Source organism: Bombina bombina, chromosome 6 (assembly GCF_027579735.1).
Source record: "Bombina bombina isolate aBomBom1 chromosome 6, aBomBom1.pri, whole genome shotgun sequence".
Classification (NCBI taxonomy): Eukaryota; Metazoa; Chordata; class Amphibia; order Anura; family Bombinatoridae; genus Bombina; species Bombina bombina.
The window spans coordinates 428370729-428383506 of NC_069504.1; the positions used below are offsets into that span (position 1 = coordinate 428370729).

Genomic DNA, 12778 nt, shown 5'->3' on the forward strand with positions numbered 1-12778 from the left:
TTTATCCCGTCCAAGCCTAGGATAGTTTATAGAAGGGCTCCCACCCTTAAAAACAAACTAGCCCCTAGCAAGATCGTAAGAGATAAGGCCGGTACCTCTAACCATCGAATAGGCCAAAGGAAGACCTTCTTGGGCAATTTTGTCCCTCAAAATGGAATCTTCAAGTGCATGAAGCACAAATGTAATATGTGCAAAATTGTTAAAAGTGGCACTAATCTTTTTTCCTCCAATCAGACAGGAGAACATTTCAAAATTAATAAGAGACTATCTTGTGAATCAACCTATGTCATCTATTTGGTGAGTTGCCAATGTGGGGCTCAATATGTAGGGCGTACGAGTCGCGCTATTAAGAAACGCTGGAATGAACACGCTTATAATATTAAAAGAAAATATCTGAAGCACAGCCTCTCGAGACACTGTGCTTTTGCACACAAAGGCAGTATGAAAACACTATCAATAATACCCATTGAACAAATTTCTAGAAATAGTCACAATCCATTTCTTAGTTTGCGTCGTAGAGAGACTTACTGGATACATAAACTACACACGTTGGCACCAGATGGGCTCAACGAATGTGTAGATTTAGCTGCATTCAATATCTGACTATGTTAACCCAGTAACCTATTCAGGCTCAAGTTATAGCTGGATCTGCCCAAATAGGACCTATTCCCTCTCTATTAATGCAAGTTTGACAATCCTGGCCTTTAGATTTCCATGTCTCTACTAACCGATTAATTTAATAGGGTTGCCTCTTCACTCACACATTTATTATTATATTATTTTATTATTTTTTTAGGTATTATCTATTATTATATCTTTTTATAATAATAGCTTATTTTTGACACTCTATCACATATGTTTTTACCCATTATGAGGTTTTTCACAAATTATTATGTACAAAATTAACTGATGGTGAGTGTATCTAAATTTCACTACAGTTACTATCACTTATTATTGTTACATTTTACTCCTAGTTCACCATCACTCATTAGTATGTCCTTACACTATCGCACCATGACAATTTATATGATTCTGTTTAGTTTCTATCACTTCAGTGTTTCTAACATCTATTAAGAATAACCCATTTTTATAACATTCCTTATAATATGTTTATACCTACTAATTAAACAACTCTGCTTTAATATGTCTTTTACGATTTCAATAAATGCAGTTCACTATTTAGGGAATATTAAAATGTTATGTATTTATTTAGGAAGGGTCAGTTCAATTATAATATTTACTTGTTAAAAACATATATTACACTCTTCACTTCACTCACGTCCACCATAGTTTAATAGCAATCTGAATTTTATGAACTAAACTGCCATTATTGTCTACATGGAGTTTGATGGTTAGGAACAAACACGCTAATTTAACACTTTATTATGCCCAATAATTTGTAGCCTACAGTGAGCGTGTGTCGCTCTCTAATATTTATATTAATAATATTTTACACCTTTTCACAGACTCTGTTCCCTACCGATATACAACAGTTATTTATTAATTTGATTGGTTATAATATTGCTGAATGGTGCTTATTATGAGCTTGTTATGGGATCAGTGACTCGATAAATATAGTAGTCGCTTATTATCAAGGATTATACTTCTTTGACCTGTACATCTAGCCCTACATGAACGCACTGACTTTATTATTAATTATTATCTAGCAGACTGTCTTTAACAGTTCCGTCTCTAATGTTATGGATTGAACCTGCTACCCGCAGCTCCGATCTATAACATATATTCTAGTGACGAAATCGGGCACATCACGTGATGGGAAACAACCATTTGATTGGCCCAAGGCTCTACTCTCTTTCATTGGCTAGACCCAATGTGCCTATTCTTTCATACGCATGCGCTCTCGCTATGTAATGACCTATAGACGAACGCATACGCATGCGCTGACTGCATTAAGAAACGCCGACATATAATCCCCACATATCATGTCTACTACTATGTTATCACTTTATCTAGTAATACAAAATATATATACACCTTAATTCTATATAACACATTTCGTGTATGATATAATAGCAAATAACAATAATCATCAACATGACAATATTGTGATCATTAATTATAGGTAGAATATTTTTAGCGCTAATGTTGACAATGATCAGAGCGATTGGTATAACCAACGCCCATAGATGGAACCCAGCCAATAGCTACTCTCACTCATAGGATTACATTATCCTATCACGTAATCACATTCACTTGCGCTTAGCGTGGAGCCGAATAGGTCTCCGGGTACCTATGGTAACGCTACAGACATGCGCACTAGCTTCACATGCACGCCAGTTAGAAAGTCAAACTGGCGGTTTGAATAAAGTAAGTGATCTAGCTTTGAAATTAATGTACAAGCTTGGTTTATCTCGATTCACTCCCTAGTAGGAATATTCCTCATCACAAAAGGGTAATGTTATTGCATCTGTAATTTAGATTAAGATAAATCAATGGCCTTAATACCAATGCCTGTTTGAGTACTATCAACACAAAGTGTATTACTTCTCTACTAGGGATCACAATGGGGCAATGTCGTTTGAGAATGATCCGTTAGAAATAATAAAATAAGGAACTGTGTAGAAATAACTAAAGTGTTTAATCTATATATGTTTAGCTTATACATTGTATATAATGAATTTTGATTTATGACTAATTCATCCATCACAAGTTACAATTGTTTTTGGTCTGCTTCACAAAAAAACATGCAAATTGTTTTGTATTGTATAAACCATCTGTGATGAATTTATGCATTGTATGTTACAATGTATATTTATATTGTGTGATTTAGAACATACAAATTGGGTATATGTAGACATTGTTGTTGTCAAAATATCTCTGCAGCTAGGATACTAATGATGTCATAGACCACACCCACAACAAGTGGTGTCAATTGTGGTAATTAGTTTGGTTAGGTATATAAAGCAAGTGTTTGTAAACTATTTTATTAAGCCTGAGGAAACAGTCTGAGACTGAGAAACGCGTCGCTTGTTCTTATTGGTTTTATCTAGTAAAGTACCAACTTTTTATTTAAACACTTGCTATTGTGTATCATTTGGACCTAACCTGATTCTTGAGAGCTCTGCGGCTCTGCCTGCTGTAAAAACCTGCCATAGTCTGTTGGGTGACTGCATTGATCCCTTCCTGCCTGATTAGCATCAATAAAGATGCTATACAAATTGTGAGTATATTTTCAAATACACAGAACACCATCCTCTGGTTCAAACAGTACTAGGCCATATAGGCACTTTTGTTTCTGCTTGTATCTCCACTACAGAACCATACTATTTTGCCCTAGAGGTCGGTCTGCTGGGTGACTGTGATTGATCCCAGACTGCTCCTGCTGCACTAACTGAAGTGCTCCCTAGATTGTGAGTTAATATTGACACCACTAGAATATATCTACCCCGCTGAACATACAATATTGGGCCATGTGGCGCATCTGTCTTTTTTATGTTTTCAAGATCATCATGGAACATTTGTTTGTGTTTCTGGTAGCACCAGCATGGCCTTACAGGTTCTGGTATGCGGACCTTGTCCGGATGTCCAGTTGTCAACCATGGCCACTTCCTTTAAGACCAGATCTTCTGTCTCAAGGACCGTTTCTCCATCAGGATCTCAAATCATTAAATTTGAAGGGATGGAAATTGAATACTTAGTGCTTAGTCATAGAGGTTTCTCTGGCTCAGTGATTGATACTATGTTACAGGCTCGTAAATCTGTTTCTAGGAAGACTTATTATCGAGTTTGGAAGACTTATATTTCATGGTGTTCTTTTCATAAATTCTCCTGGCATTCTTTTAAAATTCCTAGAATTTTACAGTTTCTTCAGGATGGTTTGGATAAAGGTTTGTCTGCAAGTTCCTTGAAGGGACAAATCTCTGTTCTTTCTGTTTTATTTCACAGAAAGATTGCTAAACTCCCTGATATTCACTGTTTTGTTCAGGCTTTGGTCCGTATCAAGCCTGTCATTAAATCAATCTCTCCTCCTTGGAGTCTTATTTTGGTCCTGAGAGCTTTACAAGCTTCTCCTTTTGAGCCTATGCATTCTTTGGATATTAAACTACTTTCTTGGAAAGTGTTGTTCCTTTTGGCTATCTCTTCTGCTAGAAGAGTTTCTGAATTATCTGCTCTTTCTTGTGAGTCACCTTTTCTGATTTTTCATCAAGATAAGGCAGTTTTGTGGACTTCATTTACATTTTTACCTAAAGTTGTGAATTCTAACAACATTAATAAGGACATTGTTGTCCCCTCTTTGTGTGCTAATCCTAAGAATTCTTTGGAGAGGTCCTTACATTCTCTGGATGTTGTAAGAGCTTTAAAATATTATGTTGAAGCTACTAAAGATTTCAGGAAGACTTCTAGTCTATTTGTTGTCTTTTCTGGTTCTAGGAAAGGTCAGAAAGCTTCTGCCATTTCCTTGGCATCTTGGTTAAAGCTTTTGATTCATAAGGCTTATGTGGAGTCGGGTCAGGCCCCTTCAGAGAGTCACAGCTCATTCTACTAGATCAGTCTCCATTTTGTGCGCTTTTAAGAAAGAAGCTTTAGTTGATCAGATTTGCAAAGCAGCGACTTGGTCTTATTTGCATACATTTACTAAATTCTACCATTTTGATGTATTTGCCTCTTCGGAAGCAGATTTTGGTAGAAAAGTTCTTCAGGCAGCTGTTTCAGTTTGATTCCTCTGCTTATGTTTTAAGTTTTTTTTCTTTTCAATTATAAGAAAAACTTATTCTTTTGGTTGTGGATTACATTTTTCAGCAGAAATGGCTTTTTATTGTTTCCCTCCCTCTCTAGTGACTCTTCTATGGAGTTCCACATATTTGGTATCACTATCTCATACGTCACAAGCTCATGGACACTTGCCAATTACATGAAAGAAAACATAATTTATGTAAGAAATTACCTGATAAATTCATTTATTTCATATTGGCAAGAGTCCATGAGACCCACCCTTTTTATGGTGGTTATGTTTTGTTGTATAAAGCACAATTATATTTCCAGATCCCTTTTTGATGCTTTTTACTCCTTTTTCTATCACCCCACTACTTGGCTATTCATTAAACTGAATTGTGGGTCTGGTGGGGGTTGTATTTATAGGCATTTTTAGGTTTGGGAAACTTTGCCCCTCCTGGTAGGATTGTATATCCCATACGTCACTAGCTCATGGACTTCTTACATAAATTGTTTTTTTAGACTTCTGTGTTCTTTTAATAATAAACATGGAAAATATATCTGGTATTTACCTGCACAGCCTTGTAGAGCACTCTGTTGCATCTCTGCATGAGGCCCCTATAGGGCGCAAGGACAATCCTCTCCAAAATGGTGTCATTCTTGGGATTCTCACTGCTGCTCTTAATGCCATGTGACTTAAAGAAGCACAATCAAACTAAAGAAAATAAATTGACATATGTTAGTTTCCACTCATTATATCTGAGCACACTGAAGCTTGATGAGACAACATTAAGTAATACATAGATCTACTGCAATGTTTCCAAAACCTTGTTAAAGGCAATGCCTAAACTTTGTATGCTCCCAGCTCAATTTTCAATTATTATTTTTCTTATACTTTATTTATAAAGCGCCATCATATTTTCCTGCGCTGTTCATCTGTACAATTTGTTTAAATTAAAAAAAATGATACAAAACTTGAAAGAGACAATAACAAAATTTGACAAATGCATACATGAGGAATTGAGGGCCCTTTTCCCGTAGGAAAGTACAATGTAGGAGGGTGGGAAACATGCGGTGAGAATGATGTTAAAGTAAAAAATAGGAAGAAGTGGTCTTGCTTAGAATAAAAGTTCTTTTATTAGACATCAAAATGTAAAAAAAAAACATCCAGGTTAAGAGTGCAAAAAGAGGGTGAAAGCACTAGACGGTTGACATGTTTCGGCCGTGGTGAATATAACAGGTGAATATAACAGATAATATAACAGATAAGACTAATAATTGGTTAAAACTAATTGATTGAAACACCCTCAGATGTTGTGCAGTGAAATAAATTTACCCAAAATGCTGCATGAGCAAATGAAAGGACTGGTAAATACATACATAAAACATGTGACAGGAGCACAAAAGCTATAATAAAATATTTCATATAGCAATACACAATGTATATTAATGGCAAATACTGGATTAGGCACACTGCCATAAATATAAAGAATAAATAAAAAAATACAGAGTGCGGTATATATATACTGAAACAATATAGATAATGCTATAGTACATGTTATATGATATGAAAATAATAATATTATAATGTACTGTAAAAGAAAACAGATATAGTAACAACAATGATATGCTCCTAGAAAGTAAATAAAGAGGATAATATGCTGAAATGAAATAGGATAAACAGGAGTATAAAAATATACAAGGCACTAAATATCATACTGTCCATCGCTGAAATAGTAAGGAACAATAGGGGGATATATATATATATATATATATATATATATCAATTTAATTATATAAATTGATTCATTGTATATATCATATAGGCCAATTGTCCAGAAAATGCACATAATAAATACCAAATATAGAATATATATATATATATATATATATATATATATATACTCTAGCTATACAACGAGCAGAGGAAGTCCAATATAAATTGGTATAAAAATGAGACCTAAATTATATTGGAGAAGGAATTGTCATAAGAAGCAAAGTAAAGAAATATGTAGGGTCATGTGAAAGTGGAACCAAGTATTAAACCACTATTAGGACACTATGGAAGACATATTAAAGTGTACAGGCATGAACTATTACTCCCAAAAATGTATGAGGTTGTATTTAGAATTTAAGCCTTGGGGTGTTCTGGTCCTCCAGAACACCTCACTTTGGCTAGAAGAATGTCAATATCACCTCCTCTCTTGGGTACCATAACCTTTTCATTGGCTGTCCATCTAAATGTATGTAATTCACAATTATGTGTGGTGGCAAAATGTTGTACATGTCAACTGTCTAGTGCTTTCACTCTCTTTTTGCACTCTGAACCTGCATGTTTTTTTTTAAAAAATGTTTTATGTCTAATAAAGGATCTTTTATTCTAAGCAAGACCACTTCTTCCTATTTTTTACTGTGACTACCACCAGCTACTCGGCTCTTGCTTTATAACTCTTGCTGTGAGTACCTGAACTGGACGAAGAAAGCCTTCACCCCTCTTTTCATGCCGAAACGCCTACTCTGACGTCATCTCCTTACAGCTCAGTGCCGTATGCCGGATCTCAGACAGAGGCTCTAATCGAAGGGTAGACGTATAGTTTTGTGCTGAGTAAGCTCTCAGCCCCGTAAGACATACGGATCCCTGGATACCCTGCTTCCTCTGACGGCTTACTAGAACTGCTTGATAGGAGAAGTGACAAATTGTTCGTTATCCTGACACGGATGCGCTGAGATCTTGGACTTCCTAGGGGTGAGTAGGCTATAGTAAGATACCTATTAAGTGTTTGTGTAGGTTTACAATTTTATGGGTACTCACACTTTCTACTGATCTCATTTTGTATGCTGTGGGATACTTCATCTCGCTTTCCCTATTATATGTGAGAATGATGTTAATACAGATTTAGATGAGGGCAATTATTGGGTAAGTGGAATTAATTTGTTACTGAGTTGGTTGGTAGGCTTCCCTGAATAAAAATGTCTTAAGGGAGCGTTTAAAAGAAAGTAGATTAGGAAAAGTCTGACAGTGCAAGGGAGAGCATTCCAGAGGGTAGGTTCCTAAATATTAACACTAGTAATAGCTGAATGTTTTCATTATGGAATTTCAATGAATGCTCAGTTGTGTATTTTAGTTTTTGTTCTGACCTAAGCACTGGAAAGTCTTCTACCCTCTGAAACCCCATCCCCAAAAGATATCTTTGCTCACATATTTCTCAAGACCATCGACCAAAGATGCATCAATACAATTCCCCAGCTAGAAAATCAGGGATAATCAGTTTGCAATAAAATGAATAAATTAAACATTTGGAGTGGGAAGGCATCATCCCAAAGAAATTATCCCAAGAATTTGCTCCCCCCCCCCCAAATTAAGCCACCCTAGTTCAAAATACACCCCTGGAATGCCCCCATGACCTTCAAAACCTTTATAGATTAAAGGGTAGATTACAAGTGGAAACGGGTAAATACGGGCGCACAATAAATAACCAGAACTCTGGTTAATTTTCTAAATGTTCCCCAATTGCTCCCAAATTTCAGTGTAGTGTTGGTAATAATAAAATAAAAAATGTAGCTTTTTAAAGTGAGCTAGCAAAACCTTAATTTTACATTGGGTATCACATGTCAGCCAAACGCCTCCAAGGCCTCTCGATAACGCCTTGGAGGCGTTTGGCTGAGCTGTGTGTCCCGATCCTGTAACGAATAAACACCTAGAGGAAAGGTACTCTTTTCTATTTTGAAATAGCAAATTAAGGGTGAGAGCCTTCCGGATAGACCATAAGTGCGGTATGAATACTGCGGTCATTTACCGGCAACCGCTATACCTTTGGAGTAATTGTCTTCAACGGTTGTTTGTCTGTCTTTATGAGCAAGCTGTGAAAACCGCCACTATAAAGTGAAAACTTTCTAACTGGGCTCATATCAGATTGTTTACTATGAACTAACCTGCCTTGCTGTAATTCATACTTATAGAGGACTCGAGCAGGGACTATGTTTATTCATTGCATATGATTGTTCAATGTAAAATGAAGGTACTTCATCAGCATTTTGGCGCTATACACGTGGTAGGTTCTGCTTTCCGCTATGTATATTTAGAGCCACATGTATGTAGTAGTTTCTGATTTCAGCAATGTATATTCAGTAAGTTTGGGTCTTTGATTTTTTTTCACAATGAACTTGGTGAGGTCATAAGAGGTATGAATTGGATGAACCAATAAATAAATATGTTTTATATCCAATAAAAGAGTGCTGTATTCCCTTTTTATGTAAAAAGAGGTAATTATAATCTTTTTGTAATCTCCCTTTACATTGTATTATTTATATATATATATATATGTTCAAAAGAGAGCACTCTCACCTCAGTTGCAAATGCCAGAGTGCCAACAGTTAAATATAAGGACAAAAGGAGGAACTCGCTGGTCTTTTAATGAGTGAATTTAATCTTTAAAGCGTGACGTTTTGGGGACACACTCCCCTTCCTCAGACAAACATAGATCTCAAATGACATTTTAAACAATATAAGCCCCACCCCAGTGAGAAATTGCACCAAAATCATAATGATAATGATCCTCAGTAAACAGGACCTTTGCCTGCCCAACACTTATCCAAATCTAAATCATCTAAAACATTACAAATACAAAATACATCATTGCAGTGAATATATGTCAAATGTATAGTAGATAAAACCACACTCCCTGTGTGGTCCACATATGTATAAATTCTAAAATTGAAAAATCATAATAACGTGAACACCAGTGGAAAAAACCTGAGTAGAGATACAATGCATGTTATACATTACGATCAGCCTATAGACCAGAGCTATGCAGCACTTGTACCTACAACATATCAAAGAAGCATATTAATACTCGGATCATCATATCAAAATAAATAAATTAAATACTAACATCTACCTTCTATACCGCTTTTCTGGCGGTTCTAGGGCTGTAGCAATCTTACCTACAACTGCGTGCAGCACAGCCTGAGTATCCCTGTGCAACGTGCATCATTCCGCATACTAATGGCGTAATACAAAGGAGACCTGCCACAGCAGCTTCGCATAGTTGCCATAGCAACCATCAGCCACAGAAGGAATACATGTGTACACAATAGATAGCGGAACAGCAGTGCTATATCAGACAAAGAGGTACCATAACAATCTTACTTACAACCTACTGTAACAATCTTGCCTACAACAACTGGGTGCAGCACAGCCTGAGTATTGCTGTGTAACGTGCATCATGCCGCATACTAATGGCGTAATACAAAGGAGACCTGCCCCAGCAGCTTCGCATATTGTCATAGCAACCATCAGCCAAAGAAGGAATACATGTTTACACAATAAGAAGCGGAACAGCAGTACTATATCAGACAAAGAGGTATCATAACACCTAAAAAGTGGGGAACAGGAAGTGCAAAAGAGGAAAAGAAAAGAATAAGGGGAAAGCCAATAAAGAGAAGCCTATAAAGAATGATAGTAAGAAGAATTGCACTTCCTGTTCTCCACTTTTTCATTCCTTACATCTGTTGTCTCCACTTAGGTGTTTTACGATACCTCTTTGTCTGATATAATACTGCTGTTCCGCTACCTAGTGTGTAAACATGTATTCCTTCTTTGGCTGATGGTTGCTATGACAATATGTGAAGCTGCTGGGGCATAGTAAGAAGAATAAAAAGTAAAATAAATTAAATATAGTGATAGAAATAATAATAGAAATAAATAAAAAATAAATAATAATAATGATAAATGAAAAATAAAAAATAAATAAAAATAATAATATAATAAATAAAAATAAAATAAAATACAAGTACAAATAACATAATGAACTGTTGTCACTCATAGAATGGACTCCAGACTCTCATGCTTAACATTATAAGTCTTTATGTAAAACACAGTCTCAAATAGGGAGTATAGGGGGGGGGGTCTTCTTCTTCAACGTTGTTACTGCACAGGAGGAAAGCACTCAGATCCTTTGTAGACTAACTAGTCCCAATTACAAGAAACAGTGCCAGTTTAGGCTCACATTCAGTCCCTTTGGACGTAAGGTATTCAATTTAAATATCCACTTAGATTCTATTTGCAATAACTTGCAATGTCTATCTCCTTCCCTTAGGAGTATGGGCACATGATCAATAATCTTGAACTGAAGGTCCTGTACAGTATGTCCACTAATGGCAAAGTGGTGTGCCACCGGTTGATCACTTCTTTGGTTCTTTGCCGTTCTGATTGCTGACCTTTGGTTAGCCATGCGGGTGCGGACATCATCAACTGTTTTTCCTGTGTAAAAAAGCCCACATGGGCAGTTGATCATATAAACCACAAATGGTGTTGTACATGTGAGATAATGTTGAATTGTTGGTTCGTGTCAGGGTGATGAAATGTGGATCCTGGGATCATAGCATGGCATGTGGTGCACCCTATGCAACGAAAAAAATCCCTTTTTAATATTTGTCAGCCATGTGTTCTTTTCATAGCAATGTTTAGGATCAGTCAACACCAATTGGTCCTTTAGGTTCCGGTTCCTTTTATAGCCCACTCTTGGGCTGCCCCAATCTCCAAAAGGTGGTGAAGGATCACTTTGAATAATATGCCAATGAGTTTTTATATTCTGTCCATTATGTTTGGTGTCAGGGCAATATTTTGTCACAAAGGTCATACGTTTTGTACAATCCCTCTCACTCTTATTCTTGCGGTTGTCCTGTCCAGTTATGCACTCTAAAAGATATTGCCATTTGTATCCCCTTATCATGAACTTATTCACCATATCCTGAAGTTGTATTTTCATTGTCTCTGAGTCACTGTTGTTTCTGTTAACCCTTGACATTTGACCTTGTGGGGTGGCTCTGAGGAGAGATGTTGGATGGCAAGTCTGTGCATGTAGTACTGAATTCCTTTCTGTCGGTTTTTGGTATAATGTGGTTCCTAGGCCAACACCATCCTTATATATACACAGGTCCAGGAATTCCACTTTGTCTTGGCTATAGGATATTTTAAATTGAATAGGATGCTTTAATTCATTCAGTTCTTGAAACCAGTTTTGTAGTGTTTCACTCGAACCACCCCAGACGATGAAGAGATCATCAATATACCGTTGGTATATTATTACTTCTTTTTTCTGGAAGACTTTCATAATTTCCTCCTGATAGTACTCCATATAAAGATTCGCAAATGAGGGGACAACGTTCAAGCCCATGGCTGTTCCCTTTGACAGTAGTAGGACTCTTCAAATTTAAAGTAATTTAACTTAAGACTCAACTCCATAATTTGTAGCAGGAATGTCGCTGGTGGGCCCACATAAGGGTACCTGCTGAATGCTCTTGCTACCGTATTAATGCCCTCCTTTTGTGGTATAATCGTATAGAGGCTGGTAACATCAGCCATTGCTAATATCCAGTTATCTTCCATTTTCAAGCCCTTCAATTTCTGTATAAGGTCAATTGAATCTCTGACATATGATCTCACATTCTTGACCATGGGCTGTAAAAAGAAGTCCACAAATTGGGATAGTGGTGATGTAATAGAGTCTCGGGCAGAGACAATACACCTACCTGGCGGATGGGTTTGATTTTTGTGAACCTTTGGCAAAGTGTACAATATTTGGCATTTCGGGTGATCCTTTACCAGGAAATCTCCTATTTTTTTCATCAATAAAGCCCTGAGATACACCCCCCAATGCCAGTGTTTCAATCTCTTTCTGAAATTCTTTGATCGGGTTCCTTTGTAGATGTTGGTAGGTTGTGGTGTCACTGAGTTGGTGCATAATCTCTGATTGATAGTACTCAATTTCATCACCACCGTAGCTCCCCCTTTATCTGCCGGGTGGATGATAATCATAGGGTCCGTGGCTAGAGATTTTATTGCTAGAACCTCCTCTTTTGTCAGATTATTTCTATATTTTGGCATTGGAGCCATATTGGCATCCCTGCTTATCAAACAAGAGTATGTCTTAATACTTGAGTTGTAGCTTGTAGGGTCAAATTTACTAGGTTTGGGAAATGGGGTACTGATGTCAGAAGTCTGGTTACTGCTGAAGTGTTCCTTTAACCTAAGGGATCGCTGGAATTTCTGATGGTCTATCCATATGTCAAAGGGGTCACTTTTTCTGGTCGGTACAAAATT

The 12778-nt window shown here is 36.7% G+C and overlaps 1 protein-coding gene across 1 annotated transcript in view; it reads right to left on the bottom strand.

Moving 5' to 3' along the window:
• The window catches only part of LEAP2 (liver enriched antimicrobial peptide 2), a 112932-nt gene that overhangs the window by 72887 nt on the left and 27267 nt on the right, over positions 1 to 12778 (bottom strand). Inside the window, exon 2 of the mRNA XM_053717176.1 lies at positions 5247 to 5389. Coding sequence (XP_053573151.1) covers positions 5247 to 5389 — 143 coding nt within the window. The remainder of the gene's footprint in view (positions 1 to 5246; positions 5390 to 12778) is intronic.